The 12,554-nt window shown below is 42.7% G+C and overlaps 1 protein-coding gene across 1 annotated transcript in view; it reads right to left on the reverse strand.

Annotated features, from left to right (window-relative positions):
- Positions 1-12,554, reverse strand: part of COL17A1 (collagen type XVII alpha 1 chain) — a 39,626-nt gene that overhangs the window by 12,207 nt on the left and 14,865 nt on the right. Inside the window, 25 exon segments of the mRNA XM_056494363.1 lie at positions 76-156; positions 857-892; positions 1,569-1,649; positions 1,874-1,909; positions 2,402-2,437; positions 3,100-3,126; positions 3,478-3,549; positions 3,915-3,950; positions 4,298-4,360; positions 4,734-4,769; positions 4,969-5,004; positions 5,392-5,445; positions 5,588-5,623; positions 6,018-6,080; positions 6,575-6,679; positions 6,856-6,918; positions 7,407-7,433; positions 7,707-7,733; positions 8,679-8,717; positions 9,007-9,222; positions 9,676-9,825; positions 10,414-10,458; positions 10,598-10,687; positions 11,054-11,215; positions 12,482-12,547. Of these exon segments, the coding sequence (XP_056350338.1) occupies positions 76-156; positions 857-892; positions 1,569-1,649; positions 1,874-1,909; positions 2,402-2,437; positions 3,100-3,126; positions 3,478-3,549; positions 3,915-3,950; positions 4,298-4,360; positions 4,734-4,769; positions 4,969-5,004; positions 5,392-5,445; positions 5,588-5,623; positions 6,018-6,080; positions 6,575-6,679; positions 6,856-6,918; positions 7,407-7,433; positions 7,707-7,733; positions 8,679-8,717; positions 9,007-9,222; positions 9,676-9,825; positions 10,414-10,458; positions 10,598-10,687; positions 11,054-11,215; positions 12,482-12,547 (1,683 nt within the window).

A 12,554-nucleotide genomic window follows, 5' to 3' on the forward strand; every position in this document is an offset into this window, starting at 1 on the left:
TCCTGGTAGCTGTGAGCAGGCCTTGAGGCTCTGGCACATCTCTAAGCAAAGAAGAGGAAAGGCAGGGCCTCTTACTTTGAGATGCTAATGATGAGACTTCTGTTCTGATGGTTTCTATCACAGCTTCACCTGGGGATCCTTTCTCACCCCGTGGACCTTTTTCCAGGAAAAAAAAAGAGAAAGGGAGTTATATAACTGACAGAAAGTAACATTTTGTACCTACTCTGACAAGAGGTTCAGACTTTTCTTAGGAGAACTGGGAGCATGAACTCAGTCCCCAGATCTGAGGGACACTGCTTGCAAGTGTGGAAATTACTGCCCAGTTTGCTCTAACAGGATCACAGAAAAACAGCTAAGAAAGGTTCTCAGGGGTCAGCTCTGTTCAGACCCTTCCAAAGAGATGCCTGCCCAATTGGCAGCACTTTCACAGTGACATTAATCCCAGTTTGGCTCTAGTTTGTTCTCCTGCCTTTCAAAATGGCAGGAGGTATCCAGCTGGGCTATATCCCCTATCACAGAAAGGCAACTGCACTTGAGAAGAGTCTTAGAAATACCAGCCCTCAGGAAAAACAGCACAAGAAAAAAAAAGGACATTTGCAGCATCCACATTACACTGGCTCTTATCACCCTCTCACCACCCTCCTTCTACCCCTGGGAAAACAAACAAAAAAAAAATTATAAAAATTCTTTACAAGATTAATTAAGCCAAATAATGCAACAAAATGAACTGAAAGGAAGAAATCTGTGAACAAAAGGGAGAGGGAATGTGCCAAGGGCTTAGAGAATTAGAAAAAAAGCAAAACTAATGAATTTCTTTCTCTTAAGAAGCATAATCAAAGCTGAAGGAAAATGGTACCTTGCTGTCCAGGGAGACCAGCTGGTCCAACAGGACCTAGTTTCAAAACAAAAAACCCCAAATTTCATTAGATTTTACTGGTTGTGTTTTACAATAGCAGAAAAGAATCAACAGGACTTTTATAAGAACTGAGACTATCAAAAAATATATTTTTCTACACAACTAAATTGAATGGCTATGGGGTATGAATTCATCAATGCCCCATGTATTACTTGAATTTTCATCCCCTGGAAATTAAAATGTTTGGTGCCTCTTGGACTGGGGAAATAACCAGAATGCCACTGACCACAACAGAAAAGGAATGCAAAAGGCCTAACCCTCCTCTTGCATTCCACACTGCAAACTGAGACTGTCTCTGCCAAACCAGCTCTAGGCACAGAAATGCCGTAAGAACCAGGGCTCAGGAACTCTGCTGCCTGACACCAGCATGGTGGAGGCAGTGTCTGACTGGGACAGAGAAGTCTGAGGCCCAAGCTCATGCACAGCCAGTGTGTGTGTGTGTGTGTGTGTGAGAAAGATTCACAGATGCTTGAGTGGGAGTTCTGCTGCCTTAAGCTCAAAGTTGAGAGTGGAAAACAAGCACATCCTAATTGTTTTTCAGCAACAGTGCTGGGAAAGGGATTAGATATAAACCTGCCTTCCTGAGCAGTGAAAGAGCTTGATTCTAGTCCCTGGATTTGACCAATCACTACTTGTACTCATCAGTACTCACCTGGAACACCTGGGGGACCAGTGGGGCCAGGTGGGCCTGGGGGACCTGGTGGGCCTGGCAGAGTAATAGTTGATGAACCCTCTGAAAAATAAACATGTAGATTTGCACACAGACACGTATATTCACACATCCAGTGAATGTGTACAAATCTATGTTTAAGGAATACCACATCTATACACATATTCTCCCAACAGAGGGAGCCCCAGTACAGGTCTGACAACAGTTACAATGAATTGAGGAGGCACGAAAAACCCCCAAGAAAACCCTCCTAAGTCAGAATTGTGACCCCCCACAGCACTACATACCTGCACTTATAACTTTTCCTGGAGCTCCAGGTTCTCCTAGGGAAACAAAAGTACAAACGTTGAGCTTTTTTATTAAGGATGTAGTTTCTTTTCTTTCTGCCCTTGATCTCCTATATGAGAAGTCACAGCACTAGAAGGTCAGGGGGGAAGCAAGAGAGCTGTGCTAACCCAGAGATCAGCTGAACAGATTTCCAAGCACAACATCTGCCAGCATAAGCAATAGCCTGGATTTATCCAAGGCAGGCACACAGCTTCCACTGCAGTCATCAGGCATCTTACTCATGCTCAGGGCAGAACTGGGCTTCAAAGGTTTGCTCAGAGGAGAGCTGTCATGCCAAGTCCCTTAGCTGATGTCCTCACTACCCTCTGTGTATGCTCAGGAAAGCTTTGGCTACCGTGCTTCTCAAACCTTCCTTTCCCAAAGCCACTAGGTGCCACTATTCATCCACTGGTTTGTGGAGCAGCTAACCCTTGCTAGAATGAAATCCTTAGAGAGAAAATGAGCATTAGGGAAGAAACAGCACTCACCTTTAGGCCCTGGTCGGCCTGGGTTGCCTGGAAGTCCTGATAAGAGGTAGACAAACAATTTAAAATGGTTATTGCACATATTGCTGGCTATATGTTTTTCAGGTACCCCAGCTGTTTCACTTGTGGTTTATAGAAGGAGCTCCCTACTCAAGATCCCAGCTTTCAGCCTTCATAAGCAGGCCCCTGAGGATTTTATAAGCAAGTGGAGGAGCAAACTGAGCTGGTAGTGTCCCTGGCCTTCCCTGGTCCCACTGCTCCCTGGACGACAATACTGCTTCATAGATTTACCTGTAGCTTCTTTTATGTACTGCTACCTGTCCTGAGGCTCCTGGATGAATTCCCTGATGAACTGTCCCCCTGCAACCACCTCTGCTTACAGATGTCACATCCCCTGTTTCCATCTCTATTGCTACATCCTCTCCCTTCTGTTTCTTCTGCTGATTAGAAGGACTTTTCAGTGATGCACAGGGAACTGAAATGTTATATTTTGGGGAAAGGCAAATTTTCACTTGAAAGCCTTGCATTGCTCAAAAATTACACATCTTGCACAAAACCTTCCTCAAAAGCCAAAGGAGATGCAGAAAACTTGGGATATCACTTTGGAAGCCCTGAGTACTACAGAGGGAAAATTACAAGGGTTTTTTTAACCCATATCAAAGTGTGTCATTGATAAATTGGAATATGGTGGAAAAGCCTACCTGGAGGTCCTTGAGGTCCTGTAAGACCTGTCAGAAAAAGTCAAAAACTCTTAAGATGTCTAAAAAATTCCATGTGGGAAAAGGATGGACAGAGAGAAAGAGATTACATTTATGTGAAACTATAGCACACAACTCAGAGACAGTGGAAACTGGTCTAGTAACTGGTATGTAAATCAGCTCATAGCAGCTGATGTTTGCACTGTGGGCAATTTTGGGATCATAAAGGGTCTAGATTCTCTGTGTATTTTCCTTTCATCATCACCTTAAGAATACAGAGATCCTCTGCCAGACTTAAATTCAAATTAAGACTGAACATTGACAAACGCATCTGTGTTCCTGACTGAGCAAAAAGCATTTTTGCTCTCTGTGTGCTTTTACCTGGCTCTCCAGCATCTCCAGTGGGTCCTGGAGGACCTCTGGCACCTGGCATTCCCATAAGACCTGGTTCACCTAGGGATATAATCACCATTAACAAGACAGAAGTCCAGACATGCAATCTACCAATCCATTCAAGCGTGGCTGTCCTGCAGCACTTTCCACCTATTGCATTCTCACAGCCAAGTGGCCATCTCCAGTATCAGTGTCTGGGAGGGGAACATCAATGACAGAAGAGTTCTGTAGAGAGGTAACTGTCACAAGTTTACAGCCTGCTCCACTATATATTTCAGTTCCATGTTTACAGGTTGACTCTGCAGCTCTGAGACAGAAGATCCCAGAACACGAATCTGCTGCCATCTTTCTCCCACCGCTTTTACAAATCAGCCTCCTGCCAAATCAGAAAATATCTGCACTTCTACCCCAAAGGAAGCCCTTACCTTTTTCACCTGGCTTTCCATCACGACCAGCTTGCCCTGTCCAAAGAAAGAGATTGTCAGAAACTTCTGAAAAAGCACCACAGTTATCCTGTCTTCCTCCAATGTGGAGCACAGCCCTAAACCTAAGTGATTTTCATCACATTGCATCTGAAAGAAACCTTGGCTGCAGTTAGTGAAGATCCAGAAAGCATTCACTCAAAACTTAACTATAGGACCTTTTTTCTGAGTGTACAGACTAATCACAGCTGTCTAAATGAAAGACCTAGGATCACAACAAGCATGATTCCACTCCCATGTCATTTCCTTGTCTGTGCTCACAGAAACACAATCTGGGTGGCAATGACATTGCCTCACATATAATACAGCTGCTTTCTGGTACCCACCTGCAGGTCCTTTAGCTCCTGGCTCTCCTGGAAGTCCAGGTATTCCTCTTGACCCTTGTTCACCTGTAGCAAAAGAGTATGAAAATAAATCAAACAACTCTTGGACAATTCTGTCAGCAATATTTGCTGCTTTGCAATTGAAAACCAGCACTGACAGGATGTTCAGGCCTCATGATTCACAACTGTCCTCGGGCATTAGAAATGCTCAAGTGACATGAATACAGGGCATTTGAGAGGATTTTCCTAAAGCTAAATACAAAGATTGTTACCAAGATTACTAGAATCAAGAATGGGATCTAATTGTTTATAATTTTGGTGCAAAAATAAAACTCCTTTAAACAGTAACATCATTATAATATTTCAGAAAGCTAACTGGGATTAGGTGGGCTATACTTTTATTAGGTTAGCTGCTACTCCAGTATTTCAATCTACTGACCTGTCATTCCACGAGAACCCTTCTCACCCTGATCACCTGTGGTACAAAAAAAGGAAGCATTCTGTGAGATTGCTTCACTGTAAAATGTTTCCATCAGAAAAAATAAAGACTGCTTTCTGACAAGAGCACAGAAGAAAAAGCCAAAGGTGCATAAGGGTAAAACCCATGGACAGTATCCATATCTAAAGGAATCTAAAGAAAATAACCACAAAAGACACCTAATTGATTAACATACCTTTGGGCCCAGGGGGTCCACTTGCTCCTTTTTCACCTGAAAGATATATGGATGATTGAACAATAGTAATAACAAGTCATAAGGGAAAGACATTTAATGCATCAAGAAAAATCATAAGGGATATACAGATTCTGTGTTAACATAAACACTCAAACTGGAAATTCTTTTCCTTTAACACAGCTCCAGCCACCCAACTATTTTTCCTCCAGTAAGACTGCTCTATTACCTCTGTGTCTCCTGCATTTCTCAATACTTCCTAACAATCACTAAGTTTTGTTTTGCCTCCCTTTTCTTCAGTCTTATGCTTTTTTTTGCCCATGGAATCAAATGTGACATGGTCAGACCACATCTGCTGCTCAGAGCAGTAGTAGAAAAGCACCTTAGCTAGTGGTGCTTTAATTGCCAGGGGGAAGAGAAAGTTACCTTTAGCACCTGGGAGTCCTGCTTCACCTCTAAATCCTTGTAGGCCAGGAGGACCTGCAGAAAAATGAGATGAGGGGTTTTCACTCATCCTACCCACCACAATGCAGCACTGAAGCAGAAAAACTATGATAAGCTGTCACTCTGATTTTGTTCTCCCCAGTCTCTAGATGCCACATCAAAGGAATGTAGCACTCACCTGGAGGACCTTGTGGGCCTGGAGAACCCATCAGACCTGTAAGGAACATGGATTTTCTTTTAGTAACACCACAGTCAAAAAATGAACAAATTGCTTTCAGTTTGCTCAACAGCATCCACATCCCAACAGATGTTTACTGGATTGGAATTTCCTCAGCCAGTGGAAGAATTTGCATTACTGGCATCCTCAAAACCAGGACAAAAAATTTAGAGAACTTAGTCCTTGTGACTTTGAGGAAATGCTTTCCACTTAAGTAAAGTAAAGAGACCCAAGCCATTCATCTCAGCTGAGATACTGGGACCTGTGCTTCAGACCATTAGTTCACTTTTCTGGTTACTGCAGAGCAAGACAAGTGAAACAGGACAGCTGGGGTGTTCATTTACTCCTTGCCTCTCTGCCAGGTGCTCTCTCTCTCCATCTTCACATTTACCTTTTAGGCCAGCAGAACCTGGGGGTCCAGGTGGCCCTGGAGGACCTGGCTCACCAATAGCACCTGCAAAATAAGAGCATGAATAGACATGGTAGGATACAGCTGTGATCCCATTTTTCCATTATCCCATCTACTGTTATTCTTTCTCTGGCAAGTGTCATGAATAATCTGCTCATCAGTTCAAAACATCCAAATAGATATACATTGTCCAAGAAAAGAATATGAGCACATTGGGCTTTAGCAAGACAAATCCCTCAGCTTTGATGATCTGGATAACAGGAAAGAAGATAACCTTGATAGTAAAGTGATTTTGGTTCTGTCAGACTCAAACTTGACTGTAAGATATGGGAAATCAAAGCAATCCTTGTTTTACCCACTATAAATTTGGGTAAAAAAATTCTTTAGGCCATATTAATCTGTGCTGGGAAATGTCTTGATATGAAGTCTGGATTTGAATAGTGAAATGAAATCTTATCACTGAGGTTTTTCATTAATCAGGATCAAACCCTTGCTTTTTGTCCATCTCTGTTTCATCCAACAAGACAGTTGGTTCCTACCTCTGTCTCCTTTTTCTCCAAATCCAGGTGGTCCTGGCTCCCCTCGAGGTCCTGGTATCCCTTCTCTACCTCTTTGTCCCATGGGACCTTCCATGCCAGGCTCACCTACAGGACACAAATGCTTTGTAAAACCAGGCACCTGTGGGAGGGAGGCCTTGGGCAAAAGAATCCATGGCCAGCTCCACTAGGGAAGGCCATGATCACACCAGCCAGGTGTCTGTATTCCCATGCCATGTGTCAGTCAGTTGTGAAAGACTCACAGCACTGACAGAGATGCTCACCCATGCTTCCTTTCTGTCCTTTTGGTCCTTCTGGTCCTGCATGCCCAATTGGACCAGGAATGCCTGGAAAGAAAACACAGTAAGTGTTCAGAGTTCTTGACTATGTACCATAAAACAAACATACAACTTAAGGGAACCTCAAACCTGGAGAGATTAACTCCATGGGGTAAAGAATGTATTACTCATAAGGTGAGTACTTGATCTCTTTAGAAGAACACAATACATACAAAAGCACAAGAAAGCTGAACCAAATACTTAGGCAGCTGTAGGACTCTTTCAGTGGTAGACTGGAATCTTTACAACCCCAAATTCAGCATGTTCAACTAAGAAGTGTGGCCAAGGCTTTTTGCTTGTAACCAACTCTCTGAGCTGTGTCTGTAGCTCAGCACCAAGGTATTAATCAAGTGACTTAGTCTATGCTAAATATCAACTCTTAGAGAACCACTTTGATCTATGTTCAAGGAATTTTGCAAGGAAATGAAAAATTTTTTCTTGCCCACAGTAATGTAAGTAAATGTCCTGCCTCAAAGAGGAATTGAACTACAGCCCACCTGGGACACCAGGAAGTCCACGGTCACCTGTGGACAGAAACAAAGAGACCATCAGTGGGGAATAAGTCTTCTCTTAGAATCTTCTAGATTCAAAGCAAGATCTGTTATCTCTTCTACTATGAACTCTAATTTTTAACTTTTTTTTTTTACCAGAAAGCAAGAGAAAAACCCCTACCTTCACAACAATATCTGAACTAACATCTGCTTCTCCAAATTCTGGAGTAACAAAACACCATTTGCTACCCAGGCCCTATGACAGGCTGCCAATCAAACTGAGAAAGCAGGTAACTCCAGACTCACCTTTGGGACCTTGTATTCCCATGTCACCTGAAAAAAGTGGGAAAAAAATTTGAATCAAGAGACATTCTATGACTACTCATTCATTTGTCCTCTAATTGCTTTCCCAACTTTAACAAAGTACAAAGGAGTTATGGCTTAACAGGACACTTCACACTTGAATAGTACAGGATCAGACCCAATCTGGCCTTTCACACTGGCACAATGCAAAATTGGGCCTCCTGTATTGCTCAGTGTGGGATTGGGGTCTCTATAGTTTACAGGGCAAACTGGCAGGAGCAGGACAGTGATTGTCCCCCTGCACTCAGCACTGGTGAGGCTGCACCTCAAGTGCTGTGTCCAGTTCTGGCTCCTCACTACAAGAAGGTCTTGAGGTACTGGAGTTAAGTCCAGAGAACGGCAACAGAGCTGGTGAAGGGTCTGGAACATGAGTCCTGTGAGGAATGGCTGAGGGAGCTGGAGGTGTTCAGCCTGGAACAGAGAAGACTAAAGGGGGGAACCTTATTGCTGTCTACAACTGCCTGAAAGGTGGGTAATGAGCTGGGGACCAGTCACAAGTCCTACCATCACAGTCAAGTAACAAGCAATAGGAAAAGAAGAAATTGCCTCACTGCACCAGGAAGGTTTAGATTGGATATTAGGAAAAATTTCCTCACCGAAAGGGTTATGGGGAATTGAAACAGGCTGCTCAGGGGAAGAGGTTAAGTCACTATCCCTGGAGGTATTGAAAAGGCACGAAGAGGTGCCCTTAGAGAGGTGGTTTAGTGGTGGACATGGCAGTGTTACATTCACGGTTTGACTCTATGATCTTCAAAGTCTTTTCCAACCTAAACAATTCTGATTCTTTTTGTTCAAGCATAAGCAATCTTTATCTTTCTCACTGCTAATTTCACCTTGAAGCAACAACCACCCCAAAACTGTGCATTGCCAGAGCCAAGGAACTGGACAGGGAAGAGAAGGACTACATGGTTATACCTTTCTCACCACGTTCTCCTCTCTCCCCTCGGAAGTAGCCTGTAACAAGAATTGAAAGGGCTGTTAGAGTGCATTATGCAACAGAGTAGCTACTCATTTCAAGAACAAGGGTCCATCTATTTGAGGCTACAGGCAGCACAGTATGGTTTTGTGAGTTTACAGCAAACTTATTTTCCCAAATACATGAAATTTCTAAAGATGGGATATATTGGCTCCTCTGTTGTTAATCTCTTTCCAGCACATGCTAGACAGAAGTAAATCACCTTTTCCTTGCTAACAAAAGTAGCGTGAGAATTAAAATATGGGTTCATTTTTTTACTCTGCTCACCTCGTTCTATTTCCTTATTCAGTCTGCTCTTCACCATCAACCAGACTGACTCTTCATTTTCATATGGGAAGGTAGAGGAAGGTGAGTTACCATGAAGAAAGTCTACTCTTGAAACATCTTTTTCTATTTTTGAATTCCCTTGGTTAATTGCCAGGAGGCCACCATTGATTCTTTCCAGGTCTTCCACACGGGATTTCAGCTTTCTCACTTCTTCAGCTGGAAGGTTAAAGGAAAATGTTAGGGAACAAGCTGCCAGATAAGCATGCCTGAAATATCTCCTACCATCACAGGAACATGGCAACACTGTCAAGTAGCTATGGCCACTGAGTTTTGCAGAATTCTTTGTATATTTTTTTTCTTTTTTTTCCCAGCAGAGATATCTGGAATTTAAATGACAACTTTGGAATCTATCAGTCTCAGAGCAGTAGACCTCAGACCTCAGGAGCTTTTCTATCCTACTCACCCAAAGACTATATAACTCCTCAACAAAGATTGTATTCCTTATCCATTCTTTCTGTCTATTTGCAATATCTCAGTGGCAAGTCACCATCAAGCTGAATGTTTTCCTCAGTTCTCTGGCTTGGTATCTCTGGTGCTTGGGATTGTTCCCAGCTTAAACACTCTGTCCTTCTACACCATTCAACATTTTTTTCCTCAGTTATTTCTTACCCAGAGCAATGAGTCCAAAAAGCAATCCAAGGAGAAACAACCAGGCTAGAAGCAAACCCAGGAGCCATTTCCACCAGCTACAGCAGGAACCACAGGGACACCAGGATGGTGCTGATCCAATTGCACCTCCTGCATCACCACTTCGTATTTCTGGAACAGGGAAGGAGCAATCTCCTGGTTAATTAAGAACTCCTTGACTTCAGAGTTAATAATCTCTTACAATAAGGACATCAAGGTCTGATCCATTATACAAAGGGCTGTGGAAAAAATCTTTACACCACTCTGTGCACATGGTGAGTGTAATTCTAGTCCCTGTGGAAGCTGGGAACAGTATTTCCAAAGGAAATTCAAACAGGGGACAAAAACACTCAGTGCATTTTAAAATAACAGCTGGAAAACATGATCACATAGGGGTAAATTCTTTGCACAGATCTGAGCCATAAATGATAGCAACAGCCAGCATGGCCTGTCTGAGCCCTCTCTTCCCCATAAATCTGTCCCAGCAGCAGGATGCAGCTGAATTGTCAGCTATCTGATTTTCTCTAGTCATAAAAAATACCCCAACTCTCCCTTCATCTACAATGAAATCATTGGTACCAATTTCTCTGGTAGCCTCCTGAACATCCCCTCCCTCTGATTCATTGCTCAGAGATCACTCGTGTCCCTCAAGAACAATTGCTTTTTTGTATATTGTGCTTTGGTGCTCCTTCCAATGAAAGTCTGAGTTGCATCACTTACCTGCATAAGTTTCTTTGTCCCTTTTTGGCATGGATTTCAGCCCTCCTGTTTTAACAACAGTAAAAGAGGTTTTACCAGTCTTTCTGTGCATGACAAAGTTTGGAGTGTGGGCTTGAAAGGGAAAGGTAGTAATGGAGGCAGAAGGAGAAAATTCTGTTGCATTTCCACAAGAGCAAACTCTTACCATTTGCATCTGATTTTAGGCCAGTATCTGTAGCATAAGAGGAGGAAAATCCCTGCTTCTCTTTCTTCAAGGTGTCTTCTACAAAAGATCCTGAGCAGGAACCGAATATAATTAGAAAAATTACACCAGAAGTTAAACCAGGCCTATCTTCTTTCATTGGTAAAAGGCATATTTTTCTTGGGAAGACACAATAGCTCTACGTATCTAAACCAGATCTGGGTTTTTTCATCTCAAAGCTCCTGAGCTTTGTGAAATGTCCCGAGGCACACTCTGGAGCTTCAAGCACAAAAGCCAGACCCAGGTTTCAGCTGGCATGGTTAAAAACTGCCTGTCTGACAGAGGCTCTTGTATGATGTACAAGCCGGGTGTTGTGTCCTGAACACTGAACTTCCCTTATGATCAGTCTCCCTTTCTCTGCCCTCAGAATAACCAAATGTCCTGAAAAAGGGACACTACCTCCATTAAGCCCAGTGTTAGAAGCACTAAAGACTTTGCCAGTGTCTTTTGTCATGACCAAGAGTTCCATCTCCTTTGCTGGTGCCTTCTCCTTCTCCAGCAGCAGGAACTTGCAGTCTTTGCGCAGAATGTCATCTCCCTGGGAGCTCGAAACAGTTCCTCCTGGAATATTTGTGAAACATAGCAAAGAGCAGATGACTGTGGGCCACTGAGCCCATAACTACAAGCCACATCACTTTTGTTCATAAAAACAGGTGGTCACATTGTGATTGGGGTTGCCACTACAATAAGAGCCCTGTAAGAGACATACTGGTCACTAAAAGTAACAGGAGAGCTGAGCATGTCATTGGGTTTCTTTGGAGATGTGCATTTCACTAGCAGGGAATGTCACTGTCAGAAACGGAGAACATCTGTAATTCAATCATATGTAGAAGTGATTTGCTCAATGAGCTCTTTGCTCCTCAAATACACTTCCTGTGGAGTCAGAGAAACTCAGCCTGAGAGAGATATTCAGGGGTCAGCAGAGCCAGCACAGCTCAAGCTGAGGAGCCCATCAAGCACTGCCAAGTTACTCTGTCAAGCACAAAGTACTCCATATCTCAGGAGCCTGGCAGGTTAGCAGACACTGAACTGCAGTTTACTGAGGTTTGGCACAGGCCAAACAAGGTTCAAAACCATCATTGTGGTCACTCCTGTGCCACTAGGCATTATGAAGTATGTCTGGAATTGTGTATAAACATGAATTTGCACACTGATATAATATTGAAAATCAAGATAAACAGAATGGTATTATTCCATTACTCTAGCAGAATCTGGAGCAAACCTTTATTAGAAATGTTATCATAACTTCTGTGGTCTTTACATCTATTTTTAAGCCTTGTCTTTGGGAGTCCTTGGATTACAAGGCAAACTTGGCTTTCTTTACACACATACAGAGAAAGAAAAAAAGTGTAATTTATAACTCTCAGAGTTGCAGAAAAGAGCTGGAAAGGATGAATCTTAAATGTTCAAGGACAAAGGACCTCTCTCATTAAAAAAACATAATCTGATCATGTATAAGTCAATTCCTTAATTTTTGAGTGGTTGAAGCTAGTACAACTGAAAAATGATTTTTAAGAGCAACCTTGCAAATGTTTTGGGTTCAAATGAAGTACAATTTCACATGTGTGCTCTTCTATCCAGCTTCCTGCCTTCTGAGCAAAAATAGCTCAAGATTAAACAATACAAATTATTAGAGATCTGAATCAAACCAGTTCATTTGCTCATACTTAGATTCTGACTCTCTTTCTTTTCAGAAAGGTAGTGGTAGGAGACTTGGCTAGTGACAATTTACGTCCTTGAGTGTCACTCAGCTATGCTGAATCTCTAACTCATTTTTATGATATGCTTGTACAAGGCCATGCCTAAACACCTGTGCATGATACACACCTGCTGAGGCAGACACACCAGTACTTGCCATGGTGTTGCTCTGAGAAGTGTTCTTCATCCCATATGCTGCAAA

This window comes from Oenanthe melanoleuca, chromosome 6, assembly GCF_029582105.1.
Source record: "Oenanthe melanoleuca isolate GR-GAL-2019-014 chromosome 6, OMel1.0, whole genome shotgun sequence".
Lineage (NCBI taxonomy): Eukaryota > Metazoa > Chordata > Aves > Passeriformes > Muscicapidae > Oenanthe > Oenanthe melanoleuca.